This window comes from Diorhabda carinulata, chromosome 2 (genome assembly GCF_026250575.1).
Source record: "Diorhabda carinulata isolate Delta chromosome 2, icDioCari1.1, whole genome shotgun sequence".
Lineage (NCBI taxonomy): Eukaryota > Metazoa > Arthropoda > Insecta > Coleoptera > Chrysomelidae > Diorhabda > Diorhabda carinulata.
Window position 1 is genome coordinate 36,214,353 of NC_079461.1, and position 23,366 is coordinate 36,237,718.

General features: G+C 32.2%; 1 protein-coding gene across 2 annotated transcripts; it reads left to right on the forward strand.

Annotated features, from left to right (window-relative positions):
• The first annotated feature begins 1,528 nt into the window (after window positions 1-1,528).
• Window positions 1,529-22,963, forward strand: LOC130890833 (aromatic-L-amino-acid decarboxylase-like). Of its 2 annotated transcripts, XM_057795196.1 has the most exons (5): window positions 1,529-2,055; window positions 20,641-20,875; window positions 21,216-21,335; window positions 21,700-22,132; window positions 22,192-22,963. In XM_057795196.1, the coding sequence occupies exons 1-5, from the start codon at window positions 1,976-1,978 to the stop codon at window positions 22,851-22,853; spliced, it is 1,530 nt and encodes a 509-aa protein (XP_057651179.1). In that variant the 5' UTR covers window positions 1,529-1,975; the 3' UTR covers window positions 22,854-22,963. The 2 variants fall into 2 exon arrangements, with proteins under 2 accessions (XP_057651179.1, XP_057651180.1); XM_057795197.1 differs by lacking the exons at window positions 20,641-20,875; window positions 21,216-21,335; window positions 21,700-22,132; window positions 22,192-22,963 and adding exons at window positions 12,274-12,508; window positions 14,007-14,126; window positions 14,185-15,374.
• Window positions 22,964-23,366: the final 403 nt, after the last annotated feature.

Sequence of the window (23,366 nt, forward strand, 5' to 3'; positions counted from 1 at the left end):
TATTGTATCATAATCACTATAAAAACCATGAACTCCAAAATCTAAATTGTTTGATACATATTTGTGAAAATAGAAATCCCAAATAATCACTTCAAAGAATTGTACAAGGATTGTCTTAAAAGTTTTCGACATAACAAAGAAACGAGACATTTTTTTCTTTTAGGTTAAGGTCTGCAGAATATTTCGGTCCAATCTTTCTTTTAGTATATTCCAATTCTTTCAAATACCCTTTGCGCAGATTTGAGGAATGTTTGGGATCGTTGTTAGGCTGGAAGGTAAATTTTCTGCCAATTAAGTGCTGGCCGAAAAGTACTTCATTTTCCTTTAATATCCTTCCTTGATAATTTATTAAATTTTTGCTAGGTCTTCAGTCGCTTTTTCCTACAAAACATCTCCAAACCATAACCGAGTCTCCGCCGTATTTTACAGCCAAGATTACCCTAGCATCCGTTCTTCTTTTAGCCTGCGCTTTGTTTTCTTTAGATTCTTTCAGTTTTTCGGTTGGTCATATTTCTGGTTATGTGTTTTTCATTTCATCTACAGTTTTTCCTTTATTCACCCCATTTGGTCAAATTGTAATCATCTTGATTTTTTTCCTTGATTTATCTACCTCACTACAGTTCTGTATATCCTTTGTGAGTGTAATCTAATATCCGAGCTGCACATGGGTACTAGGGACTAATTTTTAACGTTCCTTGTAGTTATTTGATGTGACCGCGCTATAATTCTTCATTAATTTTATATTATATTGAACAAGTTTGATTCATTTTCAACCATTTTCTCTCCTTCTGTTACTTTTATTTTGACGTCTTTAAATGGGTTTTTGCACTGACACCTTTCTGGAAAGGCTGGTTCTCTCAATCTTATTTTCACTGTAGAAGTACCCAAAGGCAGAATCTTAGATTTATTGATCTGAGTTGCTGTGTGTGGGCTCGTGAGTCGTGGATCATGTTTACTGATCAATATAATGAGTTTATCTTCAGCGGTTTTGATTTTCTATCGCCTATTTGCCTAGACTATGAAGAGTTGATGGCAATTACTACCGATTCAACCGATAGTTTCTTGGTTTTACCTATTTTAAAACTTACAAATGTGAATTTGCGAAAACGAAAAAAATTCGTGTAGAACAAAAAGATGTTTTGGTTCAAAAACTTTTTCCCGTTAGTGTATTTTTCCAGCGGTGCTTTTCATATATTTACATTTACCAACTACGACACTGCTATGATTGATGCATAAAATAATAAAAAATCTATACAATTGAGGATAATGAGGGATGAGATTAATGTTTAACGTTCCTAAATTGAAACATCCTGTATAAATTAATATTGTATGTGAAAAATCGCCTTTGGAGGTGGTGATTTTTTTAAAAAAATTTAGTATTTGTATTTTGATATAATTCCAAATAACAGATATCGTACGGAGCTGATCAAAAGTATATAGAAAGTAGTTCCAATTAAATTTCAATAGTGGGGAAAGTACCCCCCCTTTCACCTTTTAAAACTAACCTAAAAGAGAACCACAAACTTACATTTACTCTAAAGACGGAGTCAAATAACCCTGTCTACTATTTTTTCGTAAATCAAGCATGATATCGTAATTTTTCCGTGTTTCCAAAACACATCGAAAAAAAATTACAATTACCTTTAAACCGAAAAAAAAACTACTGTTATTATTTGTGCAAAAGTAATCCAAGGACGTAGCGTTTGAATGTATTTCTGGACATAAATAAACATATAAAATAATGGTTGTTATATGGAACGTCTAGAAGAAATATTGGTACACGACAATGGAACATTGAAGGGCAATCAAAAGTAGTACCGCGATAAGACTTGTTGAATATAAAAACACAGCCGAGTTTTATTTAGATACTCCTCCTAGATCGTTTGTAATATCACGAACGTTACCAACACAGTGAGTGTGAAAGTGGGTTTTATCAAGAGAAAGTGATTTTTCTTCGATTTTTTGATAGATTGTCATGGATACGCAACAGTTTAGGGAGTTTGGAAAGGCCGCCGTGGACTATATCGCGGACTATTTCGAAACTATAAGAGATAGGTAAGTACAAAACCAAATTTTCCCTATTTCTTTTTATAAAATTTAAAATATAGACCAGAGTCGATAAATTCTAAAGCCAAAAAAAATTAATAATAGTATAAAACCCATTGGAAAAAGAGGAAAATATAATAAAAATGAAATTAAAAATAATTTACAGCCTATCTGAGATCAGAATGAGTTTTTGATAAACGGTTTATTTAGCAAAGCTACAAGTTCTATCGAAAAAAGTTCTACTACTTCTGTATTCAAACGTAGCCTCAAAATTTATGTGAAAAATCCAAAAAAACAAGAATTTTCTTTTTATATTTATCATAACAAATATTTTTGCCATGAAATTTAGTGAAAAATTACCCTTTTATGTCCCTTAATCGATTGATTTTGACTTATTATTGAAGAAGCATCATTCAATCGAAAATTATCCCGTCAAAACTTCAGTTTTAAAAAAAAACGGTGAGATTTTTGTTTGTCGGAATCTCTACTTTTTGATCATTTAAAAAAAATATTATTATCATCATGGTAAATTTATATTTATCAATATAATATGGAATCTCACGAGATTGGTTCGCGAACGAACCGTAATCGATCTTATAGTGTGAATCCAGCTTTCAATTAAGAATAAATGTGTCTTTTTTCGAAATACTTCATTTATTAGTTATTAAAATTATTCTAATTCTCGAGAAAAAACAATTGTTTATTGGGTTATTAATTTCGAAGATTATTTATTTCAATTATTAAAAATGTTCATTAGTAATTTGTATATCCTTAACGAGATTAACAACAACCAGATAACAATTTATTATTATTTAATATCCCATTATGGTAATCATTCTATAACCAATTTATAATTGCGTAAATACATTGTTTTTCAGTTTTCTTGCATAATCACTACTTATAATAGTTCGAAGTGAATCAATCAGTTCGATCATTAAAAAAATTAGTTCCATATGAATAAAATCTTGTTAAAAAACAGTATGACTATGAATATAGATTAATTTTGAAGGAGTATGATATAATACATCAATTAGAAAAGAACTAGACTCAAAGTAAAGATATTAAAGATGAAATAAACATCGACACATAAAATACCTTGATAAAAATGTGTCTTATCATCTCAAATGTTTTTATTTGATATAAAAAAAATCGTCAAAACGACTATTTACGGCCATTAAGAAAATTTTGAAATTTGGAGAAAGTTTGTATAATTTCCTGAAATTTCTACCCGAATTAATAGTCAGTCATATTTGCACGGTTTATAAATCTGACGCGCGTTTCGATAACCAAGTTATCGTCCTCAGAAACTGAAGGTAAACTGACTTCAAAGACTACAGGATTCATTTTTGGTGAGGATTTTTTTATATCAAATAGAACAATTTGAGACGGTAAGAGCTGAAAAAAAAAATATAAGTAGATAGGACTAAAACCAATTATTGGGACAACCTACAAAGGCTGAGACAAGCTTTTGGGAAACTATGACCAGAGTAGATCTGCAAAATGGATTAACCTAAGTAAGAACAATCTACGAATATTAACAGGAGTTCTATGGGGGTAATGTCGCCTCAACAAAAACCTAAACTCGCTTGACTTAGCAGGTTTTTCTGTACATAGGACGAGACCTCTCTCCAAGTGTGAAACACTAAAGTCCAGAGCACTGCACCTAGATGACGAAGATCTTTGGAAATGGAAGCCATTCCACCTTCCGGACTTTTTAAAAGGATTAATGGATCAGTTGTAAACACAGGGTTCTCCAGTATTGCAGCAAATCCATACATACCTATATCCACCCATCAAAGTGTATAGAAAATGGTGGACGACGTCTTGAACACCTAGAGCGTTAGGTTGTTAATGGTTGGATTTGTTACATGGTTTATTTAATGATTTGTTGTTGTTGTTGACTGTTTCCATCCAAAATTAATTTTTTATTTCCATCTGGGCGAACCGTTTAAACGTATTTTGAGATATCTCGGGGCAGAAAAGAGATATTGATATGCGATATTTGCTATTTTAATGTAAATTAAGTTTACTTTGAGAAGATTTACTTAAACTTTTATACTTATATTTAAATTTCTTAAAAAAAATCTCGATAACTAATATCTATATATTTTGAATTGCTGGTCAACGGTTCTTTCAAACAGAAGCGAATTTTCAGGCAATTTTTTCCCATTCTCCCCCAACTTTTATTTAAAGTTTTAGACTAAAACTTGTGCAGAATTTATTGAAGAATTCGATTATCGTATAAAAATTGCCACTTAATTGGGCAAATATCGATAAATTTTGTTTTTTTTTTTGTTTATATTTTATATTTTCAATAGTAGATCTAAAATTTTGAAAATGTATTTCTGGGAGCCACTTCTGTTATAATTTTCCGGTACAAAATAGTGGATTATGCTAATTAAACTTAAAAAATCATCAAAAAATGCTTTGATTTACCAATTTTATCATTTCCAAATTAATCATACGAAGTCGACAAATAAATTGGTACGTGATTTTCTTAACTGAATCAGATTGCATTTAATTAACATTATAATTAGATTGAGGATGATTAGAATATTTTCTAGGATGAAAATAAATCTGATTTGAAACGTGAGCAAACTCAATCTAATCCATCGTTGTTGACAGGTGAATGGTTTTATAAGAAATATAATTATGTCTATATTTATGACAATCGTCCCTAATTCTGATCTCTTTACTACAATCTCGTTAATCAATGTTTTTTTCTGCGTAATTTACGTTCACTGGAGGGTAGAAATTCCTTTTAAATTGTGTCACGTAATTTTTTTCGTATTCTAAAAAGGATATCGATAAATCTGTACCTCAGAGCTAAATAAAAGTTAGTCAAATCGAGTTTCTTGTTTATTTTTCCCAAAATATATTCTAGAAAAATTTATTTTCAGAATATAATAATGAACTTAAGTTCTTTTAGTGTATAGCAACAAAAACGTAACCACACTTTATCGTCTATTTATAGCAATATAAACCCTTTCAGTTTTGGTGAATCAGACTCAATTATCAATCAAGTAACCTCCAAAAAAAAGTCTTAATGCAGTTTCTGATTAACTGTGAAAGTCTATCTTGTTTATAGCATTTTTCTCTTTTTATACGTGAACGTTCATTCAACGTAGTGTTAACAAATGGCCTATTTTGAGAACTGGCCTAATAACTTCTTATCTAGGTACATCATCATCGAGCTGTTCAATAAATACAATCTTCCTTTTGTGTTTTTCAACAAGTTGCTGATGATTTTTGGCTATTCTCCTATCTTCTACTGATCTCCTACTGTATGTACGTCGTTTTCACATTTTAGTTCTCAGCTATTTACTTTTATATTCTTTGTAATCTTCTGTGAGTCTGAGTATTTTCCGGATCTTTCACTACAATTGTATATTCTATCTATAAAGATCTTCAAAATCTCCCATTTCATCCTCTATTTCTTTATTACCTTTCGGTCTTACTGTCTACAATTTTTATCTTCATTCTTCTATTTTTTTTTGTTATTTTATTTGCTTCATGATCTTATACAATTTGATACCAACTACAAACTTTAATCTTTAAAAAATTGCCTCTTCTTTTTCTTATGCACACTTTTTTATGTGTAAATTTGCCCTTCTCGGTATATCATCACCAAAATAATTACCACGTGCAGCTACAGTTCTTGTATTGGTTAAATTAATATATTATCACCTAAATTGGAATTTCTAAAACCGTTGACGATATTCAAACTGAACACACTGTTTTTACTACCACTACAACAACACTCACAATTAAAATGTCTAGCGCGCGTTTCGATAACCAAATTATCATCTTCAACTTACCTTCAGTCTTTGAAGACGGTAACTTAATTATCAAAACGCGCGTCAGACATATAATTGTGAGTGTTGGTGTAGTGGTAGTAAAAACAGTGTGTTCAGTATGTTATTATCTACAAATCATTTGTCTCGAAGTTGAAAATGCTGAGCTAAGCTTGAGACATTTGAAAGATTGATTACTTTTTATTCACTTTGCTTCTTTGTTGGTTTAAGCTTGAAATGGATAAATTTTTGGTTCCTGGTGTGTTATTTTTATTAAAAAAGCTCAGAATAACCCACGCGAATGTGAATATGTCTTCCACAAACAACATACTTTTGTGGTTGATCTAAAGCATTCTATATCTGATACTTAAATTCATTTTTATATGATTTTAATAAACAAAGAATGTCGTTAAAATCGACAAACACATTACCAAATTCAGATCAATACTAGATTATGGATCAACTGTTTATTCAACAGCTAACGAATCCCTTTTGAAAAAACTCGACAGTTTTCTCACAATCCAACTCTACGTTTGATAACAGATGCATTCAAAACAACACGTCTGTATAGCGAATCAAGGGAATGATTCTTAGAAGAATGTATTTGAGCTCTACGTATGCAGCCAAAGAAAAATCCAATCCTACCCTTTTCATATAAACTCCAAACCTTTCTATTAGAATTAGATCCTATCCCAATTCTTTATTTCCTTAATATCTTCCTATCGAATATCCTCAGACTCCACCATGGACAATGAAAAGCATCGAAGTCATTAAGTCATTTGACAAACATCACTAATCAAAAGACACTTTAGTTACATAGTCGATTAATCCACAAATTTTGTAGCTATACTCAGACGCATCGAAATTTCAAAATGGTACGATTATCGCTTTGTACTGAACCTCCTCCAGCCAATTATATGCAATATATCGAGCTACACACATCGTTGTTTCGTTGGACGTACTTCGTACTCACAGATTCCCTTAGCTCAATCCAAACTCTTATCAAATACACAACATAAATTCCTAAATCAAAATTAAGCAGCAACTGCAATATAAACAAGATAACTGTTTGATTTTCACACATACGTGACTGACCCTACTTATTTGATTCTTAACCTGAACCTAAATGTGACACCTTCAATTGCAAATTGTGTATAAAACACGTGAACGCAGAGTCTATTCTTTGTACACAGAAAGATCGTCAAATTTGGATCAATATAACTAACCTCAACTAACCTAAAAAATTACTTCACATCTTTATCAAAAAATTGAATCGCCGGTGACCAGTATTTGGTTGATGCGAATTTGTGATGAAAAAAAAAATTCAACCTATAATAACACTTTCAAAATCCGTTTATCGATTACGTATTATTATTATTTAAGTTGAAGAATCCGAACAAAAACCCGGTTACGGCGAGAATAATAATTAATGCGGTCCGTTAAACTAAAAGTGAGAATGAAATTTCATTCGTAGCATATTACAAAACGTTACGTATGTAAAAGTTACTATATAGCTTAGTTTATATAACAATTCGCGGACAGGTTATTTCGAAAATTAGTCGTGTTGAATGAAACTATAGAATTACGTGAAAGAATCCGAATGTAGGTTAAGTTTATTAATTACTTTATACATCATAATAATACATTGTTTTTTTTTAGTAATCTATGAAACAAAGAAATAAAATTAAGGAAGAAAATCAAGCTTTTATTATTTGTTAATAAAAACGATATATAAAAAGCATGTTACGTTTTGATCCGACTAAGTGAAACAAATAGTGTATAGTTATCTCTATCCTCCGAGGCTCCAGCTCGGTTCTGCGCCTTTTCAAACATGCGCAGTATAGATAAAGTGTCTCGAACGAGAGAGACAATGAATACTGTCAGCACCGTAACGTTTTTTCCCATAAGAACTGTCGATGTATAAGAGTATTACATATATGGTATAATTAAGAATATTCAGCATCTTTTTCCTCTTGCTATCACAATGTAACACGCTTTTATTTATAAAATTGAGACTATGATAAAACGGGAAGATTTTATAATTGAGTTGTCAAGATTAATTGTTGAAGACGAAGAAGCTTAATTATCGTTAAACTTATAAGTATTCATTTTTAACTCTTTAACTCATTTTATTAACAAATAATAAGGGCTTGAGGTACATTGTAGAGGGATCAGTACAACAGGATTCGCCCTGGTACCCTCAGGCGGAAAGTTAGTTAGAAATATAAAATGTTCAGACACCTTCATAGCATTAAATCCTCGGCACGTGTTCACCTTGGCATTGGGTCATTCATCTAATCAATCGGACATAATAATCCACATTCATAACAAACGGAACGAGCTTTTTTTCTAAAATTTGTGGGAGTTGCGTCAAGACGAATCAAATGAGCCCAAACTCGATGGGGTTACGTCGATTAATTACGGCCAGCTCCACCATCAGATCAGCTCAATTTATACATACATGCAAAATTTCAGCTCAATCGGAAACCGGGAAGTGGATCAAATTTAACAGAATCTCTTTTCAACTGTTCAACCTCTCTGTGTGCTAGGCTGTTGTACGACATTTACCGAATCTGCAAATCGATTTGTCTTGTTGATGGTTGATACTGAAACTACGGTTGACACATACTTTATTTTTCACGGAACCCGACGAACCTGATGATTATAGAAAAAGTATTTCGAATTATGTGTAATACAATATTTTCTCGGTATTAACCATTTTCGTAAACGATTTTATTTAGGAATTACAAGGGATTCATGTTTTGTTTATGTTGTTGTTTATCCATACTTTTGAATTATTCACTGATTCTAGAATTTCAGCAAGTATTATAATAAGAATACCCTTTTTGGTAACATACTAAGACTTGTTTTTCAAATCCCATCAAAAAATTCATTTCTAAAGCATTGTATGGATTCTGTGCATTAAACGCCGAAGATGGTTAGGTTAGGTCAAGATAGGCTGAATGGTCAGATCTAATGGTTTCAATCTCTCCGAATCATAACAATCACGGGGACCAAAAAAAATAAGACAACGACATGCCAAAGGCAAAACTGGAAGCAGATCGATATGACACAATTGAGGAATATTGATACTCCTTGGTCGGTCATCCAAAAATATGCAAATAAGCATAGCAGATGATTGGGTTCGCCATAATCTGCTAAAGTATTAATTGAAGGTTTCTTATAGAACCATCACTGGAGACAAAAAATGATCTTGCAAAATTCAGAAGACCAAAAAGGTAATTCTATGTCTTTGGTGGAGAATCCGTTTATTTTGAAGCATTTTCTACAACATAACAATGCACCAAGTTAGATAAACCATTGTTGAAATATGTCAATGGATTTATCCACAGTCGTTCCTCGTTTACTGTCTGAAAACAATTCATCTGTAAATATCGCGTTCCTCAATTTGCTCCGCCAGTACTAGTGTTCCAAAGGATGTTAAATTAGCCTTACAGATTCCTCTTCTTATTTTTAACTTGAAAAGTCTTCGTCTTGGGGTTCTGGGGCTATTACGAGAATTTCTACGAGATGTAAGTTCCAGGCTACCATCAACAATGGCTATTATAACTTTGAGTCTCGTAGTTCGGCAAAAGTTTTAGTTTCCTGGAACCGAATTGACACTTTTGGAGACATTTAGTCGACTTGCAACATCCGTCTGTATTGAACCTACTTCGAGTTTACCAATAAACCAAGAATACAAAAATATAGATCAGAAGTTATGGAATGAAATGAGTATTTAGGAACAAAAATTCATGTGAGAAGCCAGAAAATAATTTTTGTGACCAAGATAAACACGTGATCACGTTAAGGGTTAATTTAATTTTTTGGGTCGCACCATAAGAACTTACCGTACCTCTAAAATACAATTATAAGTAACCAATCCTTGAATTAAGTAATTTCTGTAAATCATACAAAGATACCTATTGTTATTATGGTAATTTTTAATTCATACTTTTCTCAATTGCTAAATTAGGTATGCGTGTAACCTTCCTGTTTTAATAGATGTCGCTATAATTGGATTAATCGGATAGGTTAATGCCCTTGATTCATTTGAAATGATAGTGAATTTGAAGGTTTTTAAATAATATTATTATTAATATCGTCTGTGAAATTATCGTAATGTTTAGTTGTGATTATTATGTAAAATAATACCGATAATTTTTGAGCTGGTAAGTATGTTTTAATAATCAATTATTTGTTATATCTACATGTTTGTTACATTGGTATTTGTTTTACGGTGTAGGGAGGGGCTATTTTACATAAAAAATGATAAAAAAAATAACGTAATTACCAAAGGAACGATAAATATTTAATATGTATGCATTTTGGAATAACTTTTTGTTTGAATGCCCAAATTAAGAGATAACATTCATTTTATCTACTGTCTATTATTTCAAGGTCCCCTACAAATGATAATATTCAAATTCAGAATACTGGAATGAAAATATCATAACTTTCATTTTTTTGACTTAACAACTACTCAACCACAACTCATATTATTAATAATACAAAACTAGTTACAGGATTTTTCAAATTACTCCCGCCTTGAATCACATTAGGTGCTTTTTTATTTCTCTCTGACTTTGATAAGTTTTTTAGAGGGTGTCCACTTTTCTAAACGATTGTACAAAAAGATATTCGAAGTATAGCTTCGGATTTAACTCGTACGCAACCATTCTTTAAGCTTAGATATAAAAAATTGTCGCACTGCGTTTGGATCCAAATTTTCTCCATGAATCCGACGCACCAAATGCTTAAAATTTCAATACCATCAAGTCCTGCAATATCATTCCTTGTAACTTCGCAGTATATAATTAAACATTGTCTTGTTTTGGTTGAGTAAACCTGAATATTACTCCTATAAGTATTAAGTGTTCTGGAATGATTTCAAACCATACTAAATCTTCATAATACCTCCAGACAAACAGCAGATCTCGGTTAATTCGTATGGCATTATTCGACAACTTCTATAGATCTTACTTAATGATTTTGAATGGCGATGTATACTATCTTTGGAAGGTCCTAGGGAGACCGGTACCAGCGGGTACTACGTTGATTATTTACTACTTCCTACATTAAACTGTGTCTTCATCTTCAATTTCGAATATTTTCTTTGCTACCACGGCTACTCTAAACTTTTAGCTTTTGTTTCAATAATTTCTTAACAATACACGAATTTCATATTCATAACCCTTCATACTGTCATGTCAATTAGTGAATTAGAGACAAGTTTTAACAAGTTAGGACATATTTCAATCAATATACAGAGTGTATATCGTTTCTATTTTGCAGTTTCTTCAGCAATACTATCAAATATCTCTGATGGGGCAATAGAAGCTCTAATCGGAGTTTTCCTTCTACATAACTATCTCTAGTTAATGCCTAGCATTGCATTTTGAACACGATTTAGAGCCCCTAAATATATTCGCTGTAATCTTATCTTACAAAAAAGCGAACAAAACAAAACATAGTTCAAAGAAATTCCATAGACCCAAACTTTGTACAAGTATATACTTTTTCATTTAGAAAATATTGTGAACGTTAGTGATTATGATAAAGATTTGTGATGAATTGGAAAATCTGATGTCATGGCGGAGTTCCACCGAGTGTTATCAATCCGTTAGCATTTGGTACTGCTAGGCGTTTAGACTAGTTTTTGAACAAAAGTGCTTTTTAGTTCAGAAGCTTAACTCTATAAAAATTGCTAGAAACTCCTTACAGCGATATTTTTGACCAGATATATAATACCAGGACATCTTAATCGACGAAGATTTAGGGGCGAAGATGAAGAAGGTCTTGTGAAAAACGTTTGAGGTGCTCAACTTCGAGTACCAATTGAAATTTAACTCTCGGAGAATAACCGATGAACCAGAGCCTCATCCCATCATCGCAAAAAAACTAACAATGAACAAAACCGTCGCATACTAATTAAATAATTTTCTTTGAGATAAACGCGACTTTGAACCAAGTTAGATAACTTTTTCTTCGGGTGATTTGATTGATCGATGACATGAAGTGTTTTATAAGTATACTTATTCTCAGTAACGATTTTTTTATTCAAACCTGGATAGTATCTATGCTATAACGAAATTATGATCAAATACTTTCTAAAAAAAAAAAATAAACCAGACGTTAATGGATTAACATTTCGAAAAGGATATTTTCTTTTGAATCGACCCGACTCCTAGGATAATTTTTTGTTATTTCTATTCTTTCATCATTCACTTTCTTCGAAAAAACCATATTATATCCATTAGACGCTTTTTCCAGCTTCCGAGAATAACAATCTGCTCAATAAAATTCAAAACGTTCCCATTATGTTTTGGATGTCATATCACCTTTTTCATGTGACTAATATCAAAAGTTGTATATGTGTTAATTGTTAAATTGAAATAAAAAAATGACTAAATCTGTTTTTTTTTTATTTCAGACCTGTTTTACCTTCTGTAGAACCCGGTTACTTGGGAGATCTATTGCCCAAAGAACCCCCTCAAACTGGTGAATCGTGGCAAGATGTACTTCAAGACGTCGATAGGATAATTATGCCAGGACTCACCCATTGGCATTCACCGAAATTCCACGCTTTTTATCCGACAGCAAATTCATTTCCTGCCGTCGTTGGCGAGATGCTGAGTGCTGGATTCGGATGCGTCGGATTGAGTTGGGTAAATATTTTTGATACGTCTCAATCACAATTTAAAAAAAAAAAAGATTTCCATAAAATGATAACTTGAGAATTAATTATTGTATTGTTAAGTACTTATTCTATTTTGTGTTCATGGCAATTTTGGCAACTGGTTTCAAAAATAAGTTAAAGTTATGATGTTAAATCGGTAAATATAAAATTTAAAAATCCATCTCCGTTTCTGTATCGTCTTCAAATGAACTCATTCTTATTTGACGTTTTTATAATTGTAAATCCATTAATTTGTTGGAATATTGTAATATTCGAGAGCTTCTTGATAGTCTAATTTGGAGAAATACTCAGTTTCACAAGAAGGTAAATGTTTGGACTACGAGGTTCAACGGTGTGACCTGCTCGATTAACAGACCTAACACCTTTGGATATTTTTTCTGATACTATCTTAAATCGAAAGAATAGAATCCTATTTACACTTTTGGTCAAGGTATTATTGCAGAATGTTGTTTTCTCAGATATCTTTGAAGACGTAATATATTCTGCCTTTTGCATGTATTACTGAAATTAATAAAGTTGCACACCTCGTTGATGCTCGACTACTGCATGTGGGATTTCAGAACCCCAAATTCGTACGTTGTGGCGGTTTATTGTACCAGACACACGGAACGTGGCCTCATCACTGAAACATATCTTTTTCAAGAAATCGTCATGCTCAATACGTTGTAATTTGTCTATGGCAAATTCCACACATTTTGGTCGATCTGTAGACAGCACCTGCAGTAACTGTATCTTATAAGCATACGGACGCAACTGTTTATGAAGAACCCTGTGGGTTTTGGTTGGAGTTGCTTCGAAGCCTGACGAATTGAAGTTTTTGAATTTTGCTGGAATATTTGCCGTATTCGCTCCACATTTTCAGGACTTGTGCTGAGTCGTCTGGCTCCACTTTTATGCAATACTGATTTGGTGCTCATGAAGCTTGTGTGCCATGCACGGATGGAGGATCTGGATGGTGGATCTCTTTGGAATTTTGTCCTGAAGTTCCGTTGTAACTGTGTATCTGATTTCGTCTCTACGAACCATCACACACATTAAGTTTTCTGTTGTAGTGTCCACAACTCCACTTATAACTGTTCAGCCTATTGAAAAAAAAACTTTATCAGTTGCAGTAATACATGCAAAAGACAGAATATAAATATCTTGGTTATGTTGAACCCTTTTGCCTTTCAAATGTAGATTCAACGCAAAGTCGAAGTTTGTTGGACAGGTTTTCAACACCATGAGGCAAAAAGGGGGCTTTTACGAATTGATTTCGGTACCTAAAAAAACTGGATACTATCACAGTTACATTGTAATTTGAATTTTGTTTATCTGCTTAAATGAAATGCTGTAATCAATTCTTCACCAACTTTTAATCAATAATAAATTCTGTAAAATATTTAATTAACTCAATGAAGTCTAAATTTTTGGTCTAAAATTTTGGTTTTCGATTTGAACATGATTTAATTGAGAAATTTTTCCAGATCGCTAGTCCAGCTTATACTGAATTGGAAGTAGTTATGATGAACTGGTTAGGTAAATTATTAGATCTTCCGGAAGAATTTCTAAACAGTTCTGAAGGACCTGGAGGCGGTATTATACAGGTAATATTTGTTATAATAACTAATAACTAATTACTCAAATTGTTTTTTTGTTTCGTAGGGTTCCGCCAGCGAAGTTACATTTATCGGCCTTCTAGCTGCTAAAGAAAAAAAAGTGAAAGATCTAATGGAACAAAATCCCGATTTGAAAGAATCGGATATCAAAGGAAAATTAGTAGCTTACACTTCAGACCAATCCAATTCGTCAGTTGAAAAAGCAGGTTTATTAGGATCGATGCCGATGAGGTTAATACCTTCGAATGATGAAGGACAATTATCTAGCGGCGCATTCATTGAAGCGATACGTAAAGATAAAGAAGCTGGTTTGATTCCGTGTTATTTGGTAGCGTGTTTAGGTACCACTCCAACTTGCGCATTCGACGATTTAACCGAATTAGGACCTATTTGTAATAGAGAGAATATTTGGTTGCATGTAGATGCAGCTTACGCCGGAGCAGCGTTTGCTTGCCCAGAATACCGTTACTTAATGAAAGGCGTTGAATACGCTGATTCCTTCAATTTCAATCCTCACAAATGGATGTTAGTTAATTTCGATTGTTCAGCAATGTGGGTGAAGAACGCTAAATATTTAGTAGAAGCTTTCAACGTTCAAAGGATCTACCTCAAGGATCAACACAAAGATCTGGCTCCGGAATATCGCCATTGGCAAATATCCCTTGGACGAAGATTTAGAGCGCTAAAACTCTGGTTTGTTCTCAAGATATACGGTGTTGAAGGTATACAAAAATATATAAGAGATCAAATAGGTTTAGCGAAAAAATTTGAAGAGCTCGTTAATAACGACAATCGATTCGAGGTGTGTACTTCTAGTATGGGATTAGTAACTTTTAGACTTAAAGGTGAAGACTCCCTTACGAAAAGTTTATTGGAAAAAATCGACCAAAGAAAAAATATATTCATGGTCCCTGGACACTTTAAAAACAAATTCGTTTTGAGATTTGTAATATGCAGTCGATTATCAACGGAAGAAGACGTAAAATATTCCTGGGAAGAAATAAGAGATCAAGCTGATGAAGTCGTACCAACAGAAAGAAGAAAAATTGTTGAAGAAATTAGTGGTAAAAGAAGCATAGCGACCATTGAGCTATACGAATCAGCTATAGAGAAAATAAAATTGGAAAAATCTAAATAAGAATTAGAAATATTTGTTTTATAAATGTGTAGATGAATTTATTTATTTTAAGGAATATTCTTTTTTGGAAATAAAATGTGATACTGGTTGAAATATCATTTGATTGTTTCGTTTACCTAACCTAATTTATCCATTTAGGGATTCGGTGTGATATATATTATAAAGACGTTTCGACCTACTTTACGATTTTATCAAAATATTTTGGTCGAAACGTCAAAAAAAGACCTAAAATAAGACGATTTAGAAACTAGAACATATCAAAAGGTGTGTTTGAAACAAGAAATTGAAGAAACTTTAATTCAATCTCACTTAAAGCACGTTTTACAGAGATATGGAACGTAAGCTGCCATTTTGATCTTAGATTCGGCGGCAAATTCGAAAATACTGTAATCTATAAGCTTTCGACGTTACTTCTGAACTTACCTAACAATTGTGTTATTTTGAAACAAGTTATAACCATTAAAATAAGTGATATTGCATAAACGTGTAAATCTTTAAGGCCTTTTTTAGAAATTTGTGTGCTTTTCACAAAATGCAGTCGACGATTTAATTCAAATAACCAATATCTATAAGAATTCCAAACAGGTAAGATAAATTAGGAATATGGCATGATTTTTATCATTAGTTATTATCTGTGACCAAAACCACGTTGCCATATAAAATAACCTCAAATGCATCGATTCCTCCGTAACAACAAACAGAGTTGCCAATTGACGCATAATCACTATTCCGTTTTGTCACATCTGTAACTTATGGAAAGGTCAAAATGGAGGCTGCACGGCGTACGTCGCAATATGGATGCGCACTCGTCTCCATGAGATTACATTTTCGTCGAAAAGTTAGGTTAATGTTTCTATTAAAAGGTATATCTAGTTGTATTTCTTTAATATATACAATTTAGTTGCTTAGACTTTTTAAAATTTGGACTGATATGAATGTATGGAAAAGGATTTGTTCAGTTTTATGAATACAGAAAGGTTGAATTGTCTTACTCAGTGAGTAATTTTGAGTAATCGAAAAAATCATTCCGACAGTGCCCGGACTGGGATTCAAACTATGCTTGTGATTATTATTATTATTATTATTAAATTCAAAAATGTTATTCTTTAGCAACAATTTCATTATAATTTTGTAGTGGTGAAATAAACAATTTCTTAATAAATCGTACTCAATTTCATTATATAAAATCATTATATTAGTGGGACATGCTCAAGAAAAATTTAAGGATGACTTAACAGTTGGCAGAGAAAGTTTTGTATTAAAATTACCAAGTTAAATTTTATAATCCGCGCTCAGTATTAAATGAACTGTTATGAATTGTGCTACAAAATGAATGTGGAAGCATTTAGAGAGTTTGGTAAAGCTAGTGTGGACTATATAGCAGATTATATCGAAAATATTCGTCAAAGGTAAATTTTCAAAAAAATTAAAATTCATTTAGTATCCAAATTTTTTGCTGTGTCTGTACAACCACGTTTAAATTGTCGATTTTTAACCGAAATATTTTAGTAATAATCTTTTCAGTTGGTATAATATTATAAAATTATTTATCATCATCATTTTCGTTATTAATCGACTTTTATTGTTAATAATTCAACAATATTATGATTATTTATTCGTCTGGTCAATTCCAATGAACATCAATACGTAGTAGGAAGAAAATATAATCAGAAATCATCGCTTTCTATTTCTTTAAAAGAAGTGTCCAGTACATATATTTAACTGCCCATTGACTATTATCATTTTCAATATTTTCCTAACGTCACAATCTGAAGACCCCTCCCGTGCTAATGGAAGAAACTAAGGAGGGTAATGGTATGGAGAAATCTCACCCCTCCCGTTCTGTTAGAAAAAAACTATGGAGGGTAATGGCGGAGAAAATTCTCTGTGTATACTATAAAACTTCAAGGACGAAATTAAAAATAGAAAAAATATTTGTCTTTCCATATATGTGACAATAAGTTTTTTTAGTGTTACGCTCCATAAAAGAATTCTTCTCACCTCTCCGTACACACAGATGGCGCTTCTATTGTCATATCATTATGACGTTTACGAAGTACCAACTTTCAAAAAACTATGTGTGAAATTTTATGACATTTCGATTGGTCAAAAAAAAAAGTGACAACCATTTGAGTGAAGCTACTTTTGTACAATGGATTCAAAATAATTTCCTATGTTAATTTATTAATGCTTATTGATAAAAAAATACTGTAAAAGCTCAACAATGGCTTCAAAAGTGTTATCCGGACTCTGCTCCATCGAAAAGAACCATTTATTGTCTGTTTACTGAATTTAAACGTGGTCGTACTGATGGTGAACGTTCTATCGAGGTGGTTACTCCAGAAAACATTAAAAAAGTCCACAAATTGGTTATATCCAATCGTAAATTGAAATTGCGTTAGATAGCTGAGGTCGTGAAGATATCAGAAGGCAGTTTACAATTATGCATGTACATTTGATCATGAGAAAGCTTTTATCAAAGTGAGTACCGCGTTTACTCACAGTCGATCAAAAACAACAAGATTCAGACCAGTGTTTGGCCATGTTTACACGTAATAAATTAGATTTTTTCTTTCATATGTGACAATGGATGAAATATGGATCCTTTTATTTACTCCGGAATCAAAACTATCATCATCTGAGTGGACTGCACTCGATGAAACACGTCCGAAGCATTCAAAAGCACAACAGTCAGCTGGGAAGGTTGTAGCTTCAAAATTTTCGAGTTATTTTGGAATATTCTTCATCAACTATGTCCAAAGTACTAAGTAGAGTTGTTTCATCGTTTTAATGTGAAAATCAAGAGAAAACGTCCACATAATTCAAAGAAAAAACCACTGTTCTACCAAGACAATACACCGATTCAAAAGTGAATAGTTAAATTGAAGAAATTGCTTTCTAATCCACCGTATAGTCAAAATCTGGCCTTCGGTGACTAGTGGCTATTCACTTATTTAAAAAATCAAGAAGAAATAGTTGAATATGATGCCTATTTTGAGACAAAAAACATATCCTTCTAAAATCACAGAAACGAGAAGTTAGAGAAGCGTTGGAATGATTAGATTGCTCTAGAAGGAGAATAAAATCGATTTTTGACAAAAAACGTGTTTTCCTCAGTTATTCAAATGATTTATTGAGTGAATTGTGTGTTAAAAGAAACAGTGCGATTTATTTTCTACTATAAAAACAATGAAATGACAGTGCCATCTACACGAAATATATTACAATAAATTTAATACGTACGACCCATACATTGCATCGTATCAAAGTAGATTCCTTCTTATATAAAATTCTTATGGAAACAAATAACAGTTTAGTTACTTCTCTGGTGGTTAGAGGACAGTAGTAAGAAGTCAAATAGATTTTGTTCTAATTGAATTACTTTATATAAAAATATATTTCCAAGCCTTTTAATTATCTTGAAGTAGCAGCTACGATATTTGTTTTATACACTATATTTTTTTGCAAACATTTCTTCCAATAAAATGATTACAATTCGATAATTGTAAATATTTTTTTCAAACAATTTTCTAATCCAAAAGTTTCATTTTCAGGACTGAGTTTGTACTGAGAGCCAGCGGGGTTTTCAGGATTTTGAAATGGGGGGTTACCAGAAATTTCGAGGCTCTTTCTATTTTAGATGTTAGGCTTTTCCTTTTTCAAAAACAAAATCCATTCTATTTGAATTTAAATAAATTCAGCATATCAGTTAATTTGATGATGATTTCACGATGGATTGAGTAAAACCAGATCATTTACGTCACTTATTGTGTTTCTGAGGTAGAATTTTAGTCTTTCTAGCGTTGAAAAAGACCTTTTCTTTGTAGCAGTTGTTATTGGTAGTGTGTGTAGTTAAATTTCAACAACAAATTTCGTTTATTTTCCCTGTAGATTAACGTAATTTCATCAAATACAACTTCTCGTCTTCATCTTTTGTTGGCTAAAACCTTCAATGAATTGAGGTTTTAATTGTCGTATGAATCCAAACAAGAATTGTATACAGATATTCTATAATAAACTTAAGGCTTCTGGTTTCGGCATTGTAGGAGGTGGACCTCGGAAAATCGACTTTTCCAGTATATCACCACGTGAAAACTTGTATTTCGGCATTCTAAAACTATTCTCAAAATTCACATAAAATTGGATGGTCGCAAGATTTAAAGTCAGGGATCAGGGATCGCAAAAATCGATTTTTTTTATATTTTTTGCAAATATCTTGTTTTCTAAGGGTTTCACGCTATTTGTATTTGTATTATAATGGGGTTGGACAATGCGTAAAGAATTTCTGGAACCTATTTTACCACCTGCATCAGAAGAATATTAATGACGATAGAACCTTTGACCCAGAAATCTCAGAAACCATGAATGACAAGTGTCGTTGAAAATGATAATGAAAAGGAACTTGAAGTTTTGCAGAAGATGACGACGATGATGAAAACGATGATAATAAGAAGAAGAAGATGAAGATGAAGATGAAGAAGAAGAAAAGATGAAGAGTAAGAAGAAGCAAAAGAAGAGAAGTGAAATTTTTATTAATTTTGATAATAATAAATCTATAAAATGATACGTTCAATAAAAACATTAAATTGTAAACATTTTTATATTTAAATTCGAATCTCGCGCTCTAGAAAGGGAATTTTGAGAGGTTATGTTGGTAAGACTGATTAAAACTTTGGTTGGACATATGTAAACACAATAAAAATAAAGATCATTTTCGTAAAAGTTTTTTTTAATTTATTCTGGCTATCCAAGAAAGTAGTTTACAATTTCAGAAGTAAGATGGTCGGAATAAATTAAAAAAAAAAACTTTTTCAAAATGATCCCAATTTTTACATCTAATCGACCAAAGTCTCTATCAGTGTAACCAACATAACTTCTCAAAATTCCCTTTCTAGAGCGTGAAATTCGAATTAAAATATTCAAATGCTTACAAAATAAAAATTTATTTTTTCTCTTTGTTATTTATATGGAAAGTCAATATAAATTAGATTATATTTTCCTTAACAATTTCTTAATTACATAGCCAGTTAAATGTTATTAAATGAGTTGACAATTAATTAAAAATAGATAATTAACCAAAAGAAAAATGAATTTAATCTAAAAGTTAATAAAAAATAATTAATATACTTTTAGAAATGATATTGATAATATGATGATAATATGATGATAGAAAACGAGATATTTTCAAAAAAAAAATCGATTTTGATGATCTTTGACCCCTGACTTTAAAACCTGACTGTTATACAGGGTAAATAGTATGAAAGTATGTTTCATGGGTGGTCCAAACTTATTTTATATAATACTAATACGGAATTTGTGTAAACGGTGGTGATATACATATCTAAACAGAATAATAATTTACAGAAATGTTTTACCATCTGTGGAACCGGGATATCTGAAAAACGAAATTCCAGAAATAGCTCCTGTTTCTGGAGAACCATGGCAAAAAATTTTACCAGATGTGGACAGAGTTGTGCTTCCAGGATTAACGCATTGGCATTCACCGCATTTTCATGCTTACTTTCCCACAGCGAACTCATTTCCGGGTGTAGTCGGTGAATTATTTCTATCGGGATTGGGCTCCGTTTCTACGGATTGGGTAAGGCAATAATACGTATTCAAATAAGGAACTCGTCAAATTTGTCATAAATCACCAAAAAACAAAAGAAGTAATATTATATATCAAGTGCCTTGTACTAATTGTGACGCTAACTACGTAGGGCAGACATCTCAGTATTTAGAAAATAGACTTAAAGGTCATCAATACGATAAAAAAATAGAACTGCATTAACGAACCATGAAATATCAAAAATTGGGCCAGGTACTTCGTACTACATACTCTCAATTTTTTCATATTGAATAAATACTATATTTTCTCTTATTTCATTGTTCTAAAATACTATTATGGATTTGGTATTTTAAATAATCAGCATTTTTAGCAATCGAATCCAGCTTGTGTCGAATTGGAAGTTAGAATGATGGATTGGTTAGCAAAAATGCTCGGTCTACCAGAACATTTTCTCAATGAATCTGAAGGTCCAGGCGGGGGTGTTATCCAAGTATGTACTCCACTTATTTTTCCAATATTCACCCTCTTCCAAAATCCCTTTACAGTTTATAGGCTATAGGTTTCAAACTAGAAGTGGCGAATATCAAAAATTTTAAACTTAAACCTTTTTTACATTCTCAAATCCCTTTTTTTGAAGACTTTAACTGTTATGCATATCAAAATTGACACTTTCTATTAAAAAAAATAGACAATGTCATTATTTTTTTGTCTATTTTCAATTACCACTTCCTTATGTTATCATTCTAATAATAGCTGCTGTTTCCAGCCATAAAAGTCGTGATAAAACCATCCTTGTCTACAAATAATCTACTGTATCTATCAAATTTCATTATAAACCAAATTTTGATTTGTAGAATGCAGCTAGTGAGTCCACGTTAGTGGGTTTATTATCAGGCAAACAACGTACGGTCAGAAACGTACTTGAAATGAACCAAAACCTTACTTCGGAAGAAGTGAAAGAAAAACTAGTAGCATACACTTCGAAAGAATCTAATTCTTCAGTAGAAAAAGCTAGTTTACTCGCATCAGTTCCAATGAGACTCCTGCCAACGGATTCAGACTGTCGCCTTCGCGGCGATGTACTACAAGAAGCTATAAAAAAAGATAAAGCAGAAGGTTTGATACCTTGTTGCGTTGTAGCTAGCTTGGGTACAACGGGAACTTGCGCTTTCGATGATTTGGAAGAAATTGGTAGGATATGCCGCAAAGAAAAGATGTGGCTTCACGTCGACGCCGCTTATGCCGGAGCTGCCTTAGTTTGTCCAGAATATCGCTATCTTCTAAATGGTATTCTATTACTCTAAATAGTTTTGTAGTAGTATCCGTATAAAATGCGAGTTTTTTAGGTATTGAATATGTGGATTCGTTCAATTTCAATCCGCACAAATGGTTCCTTACAAATTCCGATTGTTCGGCGATGTGGTTCAAAAATACGAAAGACGCTGAAGCCGCCTTTAAATTGAAAGCAACGATTCCATCGCAACCGCTCTTCGAACCCGAAATCCAACATTGGCAAATTCCTACGACGAGAAGATTTCGAGCATTGAAACTTTGGTTCGTCATGAGAATATACGGGGTCGAAGGTATACAAAAACATATACGGCACCAAGTATCTCTGGCTAAATATTTAGAAAAATTGGTGAGGAAAGATGATAGATTCGAATTATTGATATCCAGTTTGGGTGTTGTTGGATTTAGACTCGCAGGTGACGATACTCTAACGCAAAAACTTCTGGATAAAATCGCCGAGAGAAAAAATCTTTTTATAATGCCTTATTACTACCAAAATAAGTTGATGGTAAGGTTCGTAGTGTGCAGCAGGTTGACCGAAGTGATTGACATTGATTACGCTTGGAATGAAATAAAATCTATAGTTGATGATTTAGAAAAAAATTCGAAACAAGAAGATGAGAAAACGGCCATCGATAGCTCTATTCTATCTAGAGGAGCTTTGAATAGTTTAACACCTGATCTAAATGATAAACTGAATCTAGGGTTATTTCTATAAGTGTCTCTATTTTGTATATCATAATTTTTTTCATCAACCAACACCAAAGCTTGTAGCAAATAACATGTTTACGTTATACAGTGTACATCGAAATATACAATATTGAAAAACCTCAAGTATTTTATTTATTTCTCCTATTATTTTTATAGAATAATTCTTCGAAATGTGAGGCATTGTTCATAATGACTACGTTCATATTATTAAAGTAAAACAAATATTAGAATCTATTCAATGAATCAAATATCGGATCTTCACAACTCAAACACAAGCTAAGTTGTACTTCTACCTACAGATGACAATATTTATTACGAAAATGACATAATTAAAAAAGATAATTTGTTGATAAATTTACGAGGTGGGTACTAGTTTGTCCAAAAAATTCCCAATGAGCTGCTGATGCTAGGGACGTTGTTAGGCGTTGTAGCTTGGCTCTCTTTCTACCAGTTTCCACTCCAGCGAGTTATCTTCAAAGCTCATTCTTCAGCTGGACATTCGTTCTGAACTGTGTGATTT